Source organism: Gymnogyps californianus, chromosome 1 (genome assembly GCF_018139145.2).
Source record: "Gymnogyps californianus isolate 813 chromosome 1, ASM1813914v2, whole genome shotgun sequence".
NCBI lineage: Eukaryota > Metazoa > Chordata > Aves > Accipitriformes > Cathartidae > Gymnogyps > Gymnogyps californianus.
In genome coordinates, this window is record NC_059471.1 from 98158878 (window position 1) to 98173322 (window position 14445).

The 14445-nt window shown below is 45.1% G+C and overlaps 1 protein-coding gene across 3 annotated transcripts in view; it reads right to left on the bottom strand.

The window, feature by feature from the left end:
- The window catches only part of ABCG1 (ATP binding cassette subfamily G member 1), a 54105-nt gene extending 42562 nt beyond the window's left edge, over window positions 1-11543 (bottom strand). For all 3 annotated transcript variants that reach the window (XM_050897445.1, XM_050897428.1, XM_050897437.1), the window contains exons 1-2: window positions 11502-11543; window positions 8098-8341 (exon numbers count right to left, since the gene is read on the bottom strand). In XM_050897445.1, the coding sequence (XP_050753402.1) occupies window positions 8098-8341; window positions 11502-11543 (286 nt within the window). The remainder of the gene's footprint in view (window positions 1-8097; window positions 8342-11501) is intronic.
- Between the last annotated feature and the right edge of the window lie 2902 nt (window positions 11544-14445).

The window sequence follows — 14445 nt, forward strand, 5'->3', positions numbered from 1 at the left end:
TCTCGAGATGTTAAATTTAATAGTTAGACCAAAAGCTGTCTTCTAATAGAGGACAAATGTAGCCATCAGTTTAATGGGTACAGTTGTAAATTATAATGCAGTTGAGTACTCCTTGTGAGGGTCTGCCACATTTTGAGTAGTATCACGTTCCCTGAACTCTGTCTTCCCAAAGCCAGCCAGTTTACCTACAAGAACAATGCTACAGGGAAGTGTGAAGCAATTAATTTCTTAGAGAATACAGATCTGAACTCTGAGATACTAAATCCCCTGAGAACAAAAGACCTGCCTTAGTAAGCAGGTAAGTTTAGACCACAGGGGCTGCCAGAAGGCACTTTCCAAAATGGCATGGAAATACACAAGTAAAAATGGACTCTAACAACATTTTTACTCTTGAGCTAGCTTCTGTTCTTCGTTGCTTTTGTGATTTCTCTTTCCTTTTACTGAGGTTATGGCAAACCCTGATCAACCATCCGATGGCTGAAGCCTTCAATCGCAAAATGACTCTTGCTTCACTTTCCTTCAGACCTATCTTCAGGCTGTGGACCGAATTCTACTTTGAAACGTGAAAAAAGTACACCCATATAATGGTGCATGCTGTCTCTACCTCCTCAACACCTTGAGCAAGACATGGTATGCTCATGCATATGGGTATGGGTATGCACATGCGTATGGGTAGAGGACAGCAAAGCATTTCATCAAATCCCACTCAGTGTACAGAAAGTTGTAGTGGAGGGCTGTCAGGGTGAGTTACAGCCAGCCCCCAACACATGCTTACTGTGAGATGGAAACAGCGGAGACCATAGCTCAAACTCCCGATAACTCATCATCACCACTGCCATCACCACTTCCCTGGCATATAAATTCTGAAATGTTTTAATTGGTATCTCTCTAAAACTTCCTTCCTTGGCCACAAGTTTTCATGACAGCAAGTAATAAAGTTTATTGTATTAAAACATTAGCTAGAATGAAAAACAGTCAGGTCATTGTAATGTTTAGTTTTAATAAACAGTACGGCAAAGAGAAAGAAGAAAAATATGTTCTACTCACACAAAGACTCAGTGACCAAAACTCACTGAGTCAAACTCACACACATTTCCAAAAAAAGCTCCAGGTACAAAAAAACCCCCAAAAACAAACCCAAAACAGTAACAATGGGTTCCACATAGAGGAAAATAAGTAATGCTGAAGTAAGGTCATACTCAGCTGGGAAACAGTAGAAGGATCAGACAAAGGGGCTGACCAAGACTTGTCCTCAGTAAACTCTATTTTATACAACCCATGCAAGAGGACACTAGGAAGAGTTATATATCACTCAATAAAACGCTGTGAACTATTCCGGTAACAGTGACTACTCAGTACATTTTTACCATCTTGAGATAGCTTAAGTGTTAAAAGAAAAACTCCATGGATTTTATCAAGGTTGAAACATGCATTTAGAAATCCTCTGCTAAAAATCATGTTTCATTTTCATTAATTTTGCTAACATTTTAAGTGACTGAAAGAGAATCCACAAAATATTTGCTTAAAGAGCTTTTTACTAGTATCGCAGTTCATTTCAACCAGCTTGTTTATCCTTTCTAACATATGGATCTTAATTTGCATACATCCTGGCACCGAGATGAAAACATGCTCTCAGACAAAGCAGGCAAAAATGGACGAAAACAATACAACACATCTGTCAGCGAAAGGCGAAAAAAAACCCAAACCCCAAACCCAAACCCTCTCTCGCAAAGTGGGTTTTGCTCTTTACTGTTCTGCATCTTTTCCTCCCATCTTAGCAACAGCGCCTGGAGCAGCCAACCAGGGCCCGAGCGGCGGGGCGAGAGCATCACCGCTGGGTTACTGCAGTGCATTGCCCGCCAGTAACCGCGCCGGGCGAGACCACGACCGTACATGCGGCACCTCTACCGCAGTGCACCTGCTGGGGATGAGGACAGGCTTTTTCTGACTCCTCCAGCAAGGATTAGCAAATAATTTAGGGCAAATCCTCCCCTCCTCGCCCCCCCTCCCCTTTTTCATTTGGGTCTTCAGATATCTCCGAGCAGGGGGTGGGGGTGGGGGGGTGGTGACATTTTTTAAATGAAGCCACAGAAAGGTTGCAGCAAAAAAAGCCTAACTAAATAAAAAGAAACAGGTCTGCCCAAGCGCACATACCAGAACTAATTTGTAACAGAGCACCAAAGCAAATCAGCAAAACCCAGCCTGTTTAAATCTCTGCTGACGATTTGACAGTGGGTTAAGTTTCCATCATATGCAGAGATCAGTATTAACATAATACGAGACCTCCTAGCTGAAATGTAGGTATCTAGCTGTTCTGATGACACTATCTCGGACTGTCATGGCCACTTTTCACATTTCATGAATATCAAGCAACCTGCCAAAGACTCCGTGTTTCCCCACTGGACATGACGGAGCCATCCAGAATAAGCACGGTCCTTCATTCCTCTCCTTCCACTCCTGCCGTTTAATGTGCTGAATCTCAAAGCTGTAAAGCAACAACCTTGTGAGAAAAGACAGCACCTCTCTGGCTAATCATTTCCACAGGGTCTGAGCCATTAGAACAAACCCAAAATAACAGAAATTTCACATTTTCTGCTGAGCATGAATTTCTGTATTGCTACTAAACTGCTCCGTAAAAACCCAGCCACATTTTGACCGGCTGGAGCCCGTTTCCTCAGAGGTTACTAAAGACCAAATCCTACCAGAACTTACACTCAAACGCAGCACAAATGAGTCATTATGGTCCTAAAAATAACAACGGAGAAATTTCCAACTAAAATGCTGCCTAATTAACCATGAATACTGACAAGTATGGAAAAAAAAAAAAGTAATCCCTGAGTTGTTGTGGAGTTTTGAAAGCCAGTTTATTACTACTTTCTTCCTGGATGCGCTCAAGTTATGTAGGAACAATATTTCCATTTCCATCCTACATTATAACAAAACCACCTAGAAACAGTAGAACAAATGTCCTTTGGTGGGTACATAGAATGTGTATATCTTTACAAAGTACAGCTGAATGAATTTGACCAAGACAGAAGGCTCCGAAGTACTTTTCAGGCCCTCTTCATATTTGGGACTATCCATAATTTTATTCCCAAACCACTCATTCTATTCAGATGACTTTATGGCACTTTTAACAAAAATGGCAGAAACCTAAGGCACTGACTTTTCTCTGAAATCCTCTTGCAAACAGTTTTCAGGCAGTCCTAGTATTAAAACCTACGCGTCTATAATTTTTCTATGAACTGGTAAAACCAATATATGTTTCTGTGGTTTGCATTTCAAAGTGCAGTTTAAACAAACAGTACAGAAGCCAAGATAAGATCCACTTTCAGACTGTTCTGAAGCTCTACAGATCTTGCTTTTCCACACTTAAGGAGCCCACACTGGATCTAACGTAGGACTCTCCTCTTTCTCTTCCCCTCCAAGCCAGCTGTCTCCCTTGTCCTAAAAGAAAGGAGAAGGCATTCTTGGACTAAGCGGCCCTATTATTTCTTTGTGTGCTGAAGTTTCCTTTTTCTGGCTTTGCCAGTTCATCTTAATCTTACAACACAGTGTCTCTACTCCAGGATTCCTGCAGCTTTCTTAAGCAAATCTCAAAGCTTGCTGACCCGCAGGAGACCCCTGGGACATGCTTGAAGATAGGCTGGATTCAAAGACTGAGACACATTTTCAGTTCTGGAAGATCCTTAACCTCACATGATCTGGATCAAGTCACTTACCAATCTCTTTCCTTTAAAACTGAAGAAACAGTTGATCCTGCCAGGTGACTAATTCCCTAAAAGCTTTATGGGGAAAATGCCAAAGTCATCTGAGACCTTCTGAAACTTTTACCTCTGTAACCTTTTCTAAATTCCCATATTGGTAAGCACTCCTACTGAACAGAATGGGTCGGATACAGCTGCTTTGATCAAGGACTCACCTGCCAGATTCCTTCCCCGTTAATACCACTCACTTCAAGATGAATTACACCATGAATGAATCACATCCAGAGCCATACCAATCTTTGCTATGAATTTCATGAAATCTCATTAAAATGAGTATAACAGCATTTACCATATAAATCTGAGAATGAAAATGCCCTTCCTTATTTTTAAAGAGAAAATGAGATTTAATAGATCAATTAGGCATTTTAAGGCTAAGACACAAATCAATGAAAAATTCTAATTTGAAGTCTACTATGGCTTATTTAGCTTCTTTGTTCTTGACAAGCAATGCAAATGCACGTTTCTTTGTGCTTTTAATAAAAAGTAAATGATGTTACATACCATGAGTTTCATTGTCTGAAGAATAAAGCTAACTACAGAACACAATGGCAGCATTACCAATTATTCCTCCTTTTGTTAATTTAGAGCCTAACCTTAACACTACTTTGCAATACCATTTTTACTGAAGGGAGCACGTGTTTTTGTTGTTGCTCTTTAGCTGAATTCCTCTCCAACATGCTGGCACAAATTGTCTTTGCAAGGAAACTATACTTCTCCCTTTGTGATCCAACACTCATAAAAGGTTTTAACTAATTCATTACAGTAATGGAGAATGATGTAGAAATAGTAGAATTTTTTTCCAAGCTCCGTTTCAGAATAGAAACACCATTAATTTAAAAGGCACATTTTCATAACAGCATCCCTTATCACTTATTGCCACGACCAGCACCCAAGAACAATGTGAACTGAGAGACATCTCCCTTTTTTTTTTCCCCAGCTTGTGCATACAAGTTTACTGTTTTTTAAAAATCAGTTGCATTTCCTACACTGGACTTCGTACTTTCAGGAGTGTGTCTTCTGCTACTCTTCTCACAAAAAAGTGAATTTAAACATTTCACATCACAGCAATGAGAGATCCTTTTAGCACAGGGAACTCACAAGGAGTGTAGAGCTACAACAACCACCAGTGTTTGGAGGCACAATATTGCCCTTCTGTTGAGCAGAGACAGATTAAAACCCACTGCAAAGTCCCAGTTTCCCACTGGAGGAGAAACCAGTAAGAGGCATTCAGAATAGTTTTATGTGTAATGCATTCATCTACAAGCCCATCAGTTTTAAACAGAGATATCCCAAATTACACACAAACAATTCTACTTGCAGAACCACTAAAACAGTTCAAGGAATCTGATAGTTTGGTCCTTACCTTCATTTGAGACTATTTCGGCAATTCGGTTTTCTATTTCTCTAATGGAAAACCTTTTCTATTGAAACTGATGTATCGGGTCAGTCCCTGGAGCGGGGAACATGGCTGGGAGGAAAGTTTGTTTCTAGAAGGTTCCTATAATCCGACTAGCAATTCACTGAATCATAGAAGGAAGGGACCTCTGGAGGTTGCCTAGTCCAGACTTCCACTCAAAGCAAGGCAATCACCAACACCAGATCAGGTCAGCTGTGGCTCTGCCCAGCCAAATCTTCTACACAGCCCTGGCATGGAGCAAGCATGCCATGTCTGGGTGACCTGTCCCAGCACTGCACCAACCTCCTGGTGAACAGATATTTCCTAATGTCGTCTGTAAGGTACCCAAACTGCAGTATATGGCCATTGGCTCGTTATGTATCATCTGGCACTACTGACAGGAATTTGGCTCCACTGTCTTTATAACTGCCCTCTAGGTCATTGCACACCAGAGTGAGATCATCCCCCAGCTTCCCCTTCACTAGACCAAACAAGCCCAGCTTCCTCAGTCTCTCTTCGTAGGTCCCCTGACCAATTTTTTACCCCTCTGACAGATACTTTCCAGCTTCCCATTATCTCTGTTGACCTGGAGGGCCCAAAACTGGATACAGTACTCCAGTTGTGTTCTCACCGGCATTGAGAAGAGAAGGATAACAACTTGCCTCCATCTGGCCACGTCTGCCAAAGGTAGCACACTATGGGGTTTACCTTACTTGCAGTGAGAGTACTTTCGCTCGTAGTCAGCTTCGTATCGACTGTACACCTCCCAAGTCTGTTTTAGATCCTTGGCTAGCAGAAGAGTGCCAAGACCTGCTGGCAGACAGCATGCCTCACAGCCACTCAGAGGCTGTCCTTAGTGGTCCAAGGAAAGACATACAGTGCAAGACCAGATGAGGAGGGGAGCATATGAACTCCTGCTCACAGACAGCTAGAAAAGTTTAATCTCCTCTTTCAAATCTAAGTGTAGTGACACAGTCACAGCCATGCCCTAGAGCTAAATACCTCAACAGGTCCTTTTCAGCAGCAGGACATTTTGCCAGGATGTGCCATTTTGTTCAAGCCAAGCCACTCAGGCATGTCAGCAAATGTGGACAGAGGTTTTTGTATAGAACCTCTTGATCATTTCTGGCCAATGAGAATGAGATCCAGTTAGAAACCTCAAGTTTTTAAATCTTACATGAGACACTTTGGCATAGTTCCATTTCTTGGGGGAAAAAAAACGTCGTTTGAGTTTGTTCTGATAAGATAAAAAATAACTTTGCACGTACAAAAGTTGCTGCCAAACCAAGTTGTTCTCCTATGGACAGTATGGCTACATGCAATTTTAATAAATAACTAAAAGAAGGCAGGTATGTGTACATACAGTTTTGATGTTGAAAAACCCATTGAAGCCTCAAGTCTGCACATCCTTCAACAAATGAATAATTGTATGCACAGGCTGTCCACATACAGTAGCACTTCCATAGCCATAGCTCCAGTGTTTTTCATACCATACATTTTTAGACTATTAAAGCCTTTGTTTTGTGATAATGACAAAATTTCCAGTCAGCAGCAATGTACTTTGTGAAACAATTTCAAGTGGAACCTTTAAGCCAGTGGATTTCTAGATTCAGAGCAAGTGCAGGTATCAAGTGTGGCTCAGGTGCATTGGCAGGGGCTTATCTCTTAAAAAGAACTAAAGCACACAACCATACCAATTTACCTTACTAAGAGAGAATTCCTCAAGGAAGAGCAATTATGTCATTTAGTACACAAAATTCTCCTGACGATTTCAGTATTTTCTCTTGGGCTTACTTCTCTTCACTAGCACGAATTTACTGCACGACCTAGTTTTCCTTTCAGAGATGACTAGTCACATACACACACACACACAAAAACAAAAACTCTCTAGGAAATACATGGCCACACAAAGCAGATGAAGGTATAAAAGGAACGAATGCAAAGCAGATGAAAAAGGACAGAGGCACCTTACACCCACCTTTCAGAACTGGAATAGACCAAGAGCATATAAAGAAGAGAGCTGAATATGCCCTCCTTACTCCTACCAGTAAATCAGTACCAGAAGAATTGTCTTGGAGCCAGCTATAAGTGAAACTGGATTGTGAGAGGAAAGTGGTAACACTTCACTTCCTTGCGATGCATCCAATATCTGTATCATTTTGGTGTGCCCTGTGTTGTAGGCTGTGAACTCTTTGCTGTGTATTATTAGCGAAGTAGCTAGCAAAAGAGCATCCTGGTCCTTGACTAAACCTCAGGATTCAGTCCTAGCAATAGCTAGTGATTTCATCAGTTAAAAGAAATGGTAAGCTTAGAGAAACCCATCACAGAACACCAAGAGACATGTATGGGCTGGCATTCCTATAGCTCGCACCATTTATTTCCAAACACAGTATTTTAAGAGAATAATTTTTATCCTGGTTTCAAATGCCTTCTGAAATTCTGAGATGCTTGCTGTTCTGAGAGAGTACTGAAAAAATAACCATTTCACAAAACAGCCAATCGCAAAAGTAAAAAAAGCATCCTCTTTCCCCCCAACCCCCATCTTTAAACTACTGCATGCTCTACCCACCCTCAACGATAAATTGTATACATGCAAGATCACAGGACAGATATTTGGCAGCATAGCAATACTATATTTACTTCAGATACTTTAGAATTGGGAGGCAAAAATAAGCAGTTGTATTAACTACTGCATCTACAGTTTCTTGGAGTGCAAGGGGCCATACACCTCACTGCATCAGGATCCGGGAAAGATCCCCGGGGCTGGATGGGGGGCAGTGGGTATATCAAGAACCCAAGCAAAAAGCAACTGTGAAAACACGCTCCTTTTACTCGCTTTGCTTCACCATCCACAACGGACTCATTCCGCCTATCATGACCACCCACATGGGCAATAATGTTTGTATGTTAGCCGAAACGTTAAGTTTTCCTCACCTTTCTTCCTCCACCAAGGCCCTTCTTGGATAGAGTATGACAGCTCTTTAAACTCAATATTCACAGCTGGTCTGCGGGGTAGGTAGGAGAATCGATGAGCTTCTGTCAGAGCATTGTCCACTTTTTTTAAATGTCCATTCATCAGTCGAACGTCTTGGTTATCTGTGCCATTTGAGACCACTTCATCCACCGAAACACACACTGACTTTGGCTCGGCCATGGTACAAGCAGAATTGCTGCCGTTCTAGAGGGAAAAAGTTGGAGAATGGACAAAGTTCATAGACTTTTGTTTACGAACACGTTTCAAAACCTTCTACATTAGAAAAATTATTATTTAAATAACACAAGAATCCAGCACCGTAATGGGCTGAAAGGTGAAAAAAATAAAACAATCTTTTGTTTGTTCTTCCAGTGTCTTGACAAAAGAGGTAAAAGAGCTCTTGCACTTGCAGCACACAAAGGGCAGTTCCTTTAGCACCAGTTTCCCCTCAAAGGGGATATACACAGCACATTAGTATCTTCAGAACAGAGTAGCTCTTGCAGCAGATTAATACATTTATAAGTTCAGTCCCCATTGTATTTGGTTTCTCATGCACTCAAAGAATTTGGTTCTAGTTACTCTGATTCCAGGGCTTGTATTGGGACAGAGCCGAAGGGGGAAGGGAGCTGGCCAAACAATTATTTGTGCAGACATTTTAAAAGACAGTCACTCAAAAAGTCTAAGAGCTCTTACTCCTTTGGATCAGCATATACTTCCATAAATGTGAAATTGCACAAGTTACATTTCTGCAAATTTTAAAATGTACTATTTTGCACGTTATTTGCTCTTGCACTGATAGTTCTGGAGACTCTGCAACCTGGAACAGTACAACTTCTTTCCTAGAGGTCTGTTAGGAAAGCACAGTGCTTTCCACCCAAAATCTTTGTACACTTTCCTTGCTTGACAGTGATTCCTAATGGAAATCTTATCAGCTACATAAACATATTAAACCCTGCTCCAGTACTTGCACCATTGACACTGTAAGGTCAATGCTTTATGCTTACAGCCATACCTCTTGCTACGCTTTGCCCATTGTAGCACTCAGTGCAACTCTACTTGGCATTTTTTGGACTGAATCTCTTTCCCCTCCTCTCCTGACCATGACAATGGCCTGCCACCTGCCTTTCTCTTCTTTTTTATTATGCACACAAAATCTGAACTTTTTCCATTCCTTTTACCTGCATGGGCACCTTGCACCAATATCAACAGGATGTGTATAAGGCCGAAAGTAAAACAATCATGAAATTTCCTCAGCTAAACAGAATTTTGAACATTTTGTTCAGAGGCTGTTGGTTGTCATCTGTTGTTTGGAATGTATCGTAAGCAAGGCCCAACATCTGCACAGTTGTCTATTAGAAAATTTAGTATTTTTAATGCAGATCTGTATTGGAAAAGACTTCTGTAGCTGGCTTATGTGCTAGGCTTTCCATGCTGTCACATCTGCCCAACAATCTACAAATGTATCTCTTGGAAAGCATATGTGCTGCACTACTTTTCAAGGCATCGGTGTTGAACACCCCCAAACAGAGAGCTGTAGGTCATGCCACTGTCTCCCCTACTTGTCCTCCAATGCAACTAAGAAGTCACACTGCCTCCTTTTCACTGTGCCATTTTCATCCTCTCTGTTATAGTTACTGGTCTTCCCATTTATGTTGTAAAAGCAGTGCTGCTCAGATCAGTCACTTGTCATGAATGCTGATGAAAAACATTTTAAAAAAAACAGTCCTACATAACCACTGATGAAAAGTATTTTAAAAAGTAGTCCTATATAACCACTACATAGCTAGCGTCTTCAAGTTCTTCATGCACAAACCCCATGTTCTGGATGTAAAAATCAGCTATGCTTACCATTTTCTCAAGAGATTTTAATTGTGTTCTCAACTTACTCGGAGGTCAGGTATCCAGTAACACTTACTCCCAATTTCTTAAATAGTTGACTGTAATGGTATGTAATTTGAACATAATGAGAGTAATGTGAAACATCTGAGAACTGAACAATTAAAGAAGCAGAACCTCTCTCTTCCCTAAAAAATAAAAGAAGATGAGTTGACAATATTCTTTCCTGAATGTTTTCAAGGCTTACTTTGGCACTCATAAGCAGTTTAGTTCAGACGAATCACTGAGCACCTTCACACATCAGAGGGAATATCCAAAAACTAACTCTCAATGAGCAGGTCACCTTAAGTATTCAGGTGACGGTCAGAGCTTCTCCAGTTTAGATCAATTCAAAAAGAAACATCCTTTGGACAAGGTCCTTGTCTCTGTCTACTTAATCATCTGGGAGTGTGAAGCCAGAGACTTTTGCTCCTGGGACATTAAACAAACCATTTCAATCACTCAGTGGACTGAAATGCCTGTTTTCAGCAGAGGGTGACAGAGTCCTGCCAGCCCTCGGTCACACGCCTGCCTCCTCCAAGGACCACCTGCTATGGGCGAGGATTCCCCTGAGAGCCTGGGGTGGCAGAAATGGCTCCCAGTCGCAGGATCATCTTCGCTTTCAAAGAGGTGGGCAACTCTCGTGGTTACGACAGCCACAGACTTACCCGAGCCCTGCGTAACTGCTCCTCAAACACACCTGAACTCCCTTCGTACGTCCGCTAACACCAACAAACGGTTCGTTTCTCCAGTGACATACCGATGTGTATGTACAGCCGTGCATTTCAAACGGGTGTCCGTTTCAACCCCCCCCTGCGCACCAGACACGAAGAGCGTATGCTCTCAGAGACGGCGCTCGCATCTTCGTTGGTTTCGTACAGTTTTATTTCTCACACAGTTTTATCTCGCCCGTAAGGAGCCGGACTGCTTCCCGGCGCCCACCGGGCACGGCAGCAAACCGCCCGCCCGCTCACAGCGGCAGGATGGTCCCACAGGCTCTGCCCGCTCCCTCCCCAGCCGCCTCCCCGCTAAGCGTCCGTCCCCCCCCCGCTCCCGCTCCAGTGCCGCTCGCCCCGGGTGTTATGCAAAGGTTACGGTCCCTCCGCAAATCTGTTTTGAAAACGACGGGGCGCAGCGGCGCAGGGAGCATGCTCCGAGCAGCCGCTAATCCCCCCCGTCTTAGCTACCGCCCAGAGGTAACCAGCGGTCAAGCCCCGCCATGCGCCGCCGTACCCTCAACGCACCCCGCCGCCGATCGGGGGCTGCCCCGCGCCCCGTACCTGGCACCCCGCGGTGGGACGCAGCCCCGGGCCCACCGACCAGCCCCGGTTTTCACTCAGGGAAAGCGGGAAGGCGCCCCGCGGAGCCCTCGCTCCGTCCCCTCCAGCCCCGCACCTCGTCCGCCCCGGCCGCGCAGCCTCCCCCCCAACCCGGCCGCCCCTCGCCGCGGCCCCGCGGAGGGAGGCAGGGAGGGCAGGGCGCGCCTTACCAAAGCGCTGCCCAAGGAGAAAGCCGCCATCAGATATGCCATGTGCCCCGCTGCCCGCCCGGCTGCTGGCGGCGACTCCCGCTCCGCCGGCGCCGCGCACAGCCCTCGAGTGCCGCCTCCCCGCCCAGACTGGCTGCCGGAGGCAGGCGGGCAGGGAGGGGGCGGCCTCCCGCCGCTCTGGGGCCGCCTCCGCCCCGGCCCCCCGCAGCAGGCACGGCCCTCGCCCGCCCCCGCGGCCCCCGCCGCGGGGCTGGGGAGGGCCGGCGGGGCGGGGTCGGGGGGCCCCAGCCCGCAGGGGAGCCCCTCCGCCGGGGGGAGGCGTGGGCAGCGTGCCCCCGGTGTGGGCAGCAGCCAGCCCCGCGGGTGGCCGTGGTCTTCCCTCTGCCTGGAGACGCGGCAGACTGTTCTCCAGGGTCCTGGGGGCCGAAGACGGCTCGCCGGGACATCACTGAGGAGGGCTGCCGAGCATTGCCTCCGCAACTCGTAACTGGCACAGCTCGCGGGCCGGCTTCCTAATGAGCTCCCGGAGGGGACGCGCGATGGCATTCCCTGAGGAAACGGGGAATCGAAGCACCGTCTGATTGTCCCTTGTGCCATCCTGCCCGCATGAGGAGGAGACGGCTCTTCTGGCCCGGGGACTCGCTCGCCATTGATTTATAAGCTGAGCAAGCCGTTGTGGTTCAGAAATGGAGAGGAAGGAAGGTTGTCACTGAGTTTCCATCTTCGTTCATTCTTTCCTCAAATTGAAGACCTGCATTTCAGCGAGTTCCTGCAAAGACAGGGCCTGAACCACACACATGCCCATGAAGTGCAATGGGTGGTGTTCACGTGCCATTAGGGTTGTGTTGGCGCTGCTGACTTGAATCTAGATCCATGACTGGGTTCTGAGTTAGATTCATTAGCCGTGCTGCCTGGTGGCAGAAAGCTTGGCCCAACCAGTTCACCAAGAAGCCAGGTACTGGAAGACTCACCAACCATCTGAAGTGCCTCTGAAGTTAATGTACGTGCTGGGCCTGTTTTTGGCGTGTGCTAAGGCTCCCTCTCTATTCCTCTGGGAGCAGCAGGAAGAGGGGATAAATTATAGCAGGGGTCTGAGAATTGGATTCAAAGCATCTACCAAACGTTACATACACGAGTTCATAATCTGTGAGGAATCTTCTAACCAGGGAGCTTGCCATAACGCTTGGTGCTCACATAGCATTGTACAGACATGGAGGTAATCTTCACAAAGCCCCTGGAAGGTAGGTAAGTATTTTATCCTTGCTGAGCTGTGGAAGGGTGTTTACTGCAGGTGGCACAGAACTGTGGGGAGGGAACTGCTGCACAGAACATCTGTGCTGGGTCAGACGGGGCCCCATCTCCCACAGTACCCTCCCTCCTGGCAGTGGCCGGGAGAGGGATGCTCAAAGAAGAGCTGAAGCACAGGGCTGGCTTATATCAGATGTCTTCGTGATACTCTCCTGGCCTACAGCTGTTTTGGCTCAAGGACTTCCTGATGTAGTTGTTGCTGCTGAATGTGGTAATAACCCTCAGTAGATATCTCTTCCATGAGCGAAAACTCCCCCTTGGAAACATAGGAACTTTTACCATCCACTACATCGTATTGCCAAGGAATAGAGCGTGGAGACTCACTGAGCTTGACCTTGGATTCAGTCTGTAGATGTTGCAGAATATTATTTACTTATAACTCACGTACTGAGGAAGAAATGCCTACCTGCTGTGGAATACCAGACCAAACATGGATTAGCCCATCCAGAAGTCCTCATTGAAGGCTTGAACTGTGTTTGAGAAGACATTTGAAATACAATTATCTCCTAATATTAGAAATAAAGAGAAATTATGAAGCATTCTTCCAGTGAGGGTCCAGGGCTTTAATTAACTCGATTTGGAGCACTTGTCTATAGCACCTAAAATTTTTTCAAGCTTGTCTCCTTTATTTTCCCTTAGAAACATTGAGAAGGCTGCATTATCTCCCTACAGGACCTGAAAAGGGCTGTGAAATACTGCTGTATATGTTTAAGGCATTTACAGAGTAAAACAAACTGCTTAAAGACATTATGTATTTTAACTGTGAGGTGGAACAAGATACAGAGAGAGAGCAAGAGATACCTTGATCTTAGTGGATGTGTGATACAGACACAGCACGATGCTTACTATCCTCTGTTTTAACTTCTTAAAGGCTCAGGAAGAAGCAGGGAAAACTATATAAAGGCTGTAACGAAACTTGAATGTACAGTACTGAAATCTGCTGCACAAACAAAAGTTTTAGCTCTGTCTGTAAGCAGCTTACGGTACTCAGGGCTGAACTGCGCCTTTCACGAACCAGTCCTTCGCAGGAAAGCATGCGCTGCCTGTCAGCTGCAGGGCTGCCCACGCTGCACGCCTGGGCTCGCCTGCGTCGCCAGCTAGGTCGTGTTACTGCCCCTCATTCACAGGCCAGCAGCGTGCAAGGAGGAGCATTGCGCTGGGTTCATGTGACATTATATGCCCCCATCAATAAAGTGATGGCTTCTCTATCAATATTATGGCTGAAGTAGTGTGGGCTCAACTGCATATTTGCCATACTGCTTTTAACGGTGTACGTGAAAACTACCCTTCACTATATGAAGTGGCACAGAGGCACAGACATTAGGCATGATACGAAGATAAGTGATGGCTCGACCCTGCCGCCTCAAGCACTGCTCCCGTCACCTTCCACAAGAGTTTTTCCTGAGCAAGAGAACATGTTAAGATTCTGAGGACTTATTTTTTTCATGGTGGCCACAGTATCAGTATCTAAGGGAGCTTGTAAAACACTGAGACATAAAACAGGTTTCTCAGAAACCAAGTTCTATTTGGTATCTATTTTGATACCACACAGGAAAAAAATGATTACATAAGATGAAGCATGCTAAAAATAGCAGTCCGTCTCCTGCATTCCTACATTCCCTCATTAACTCTTCCA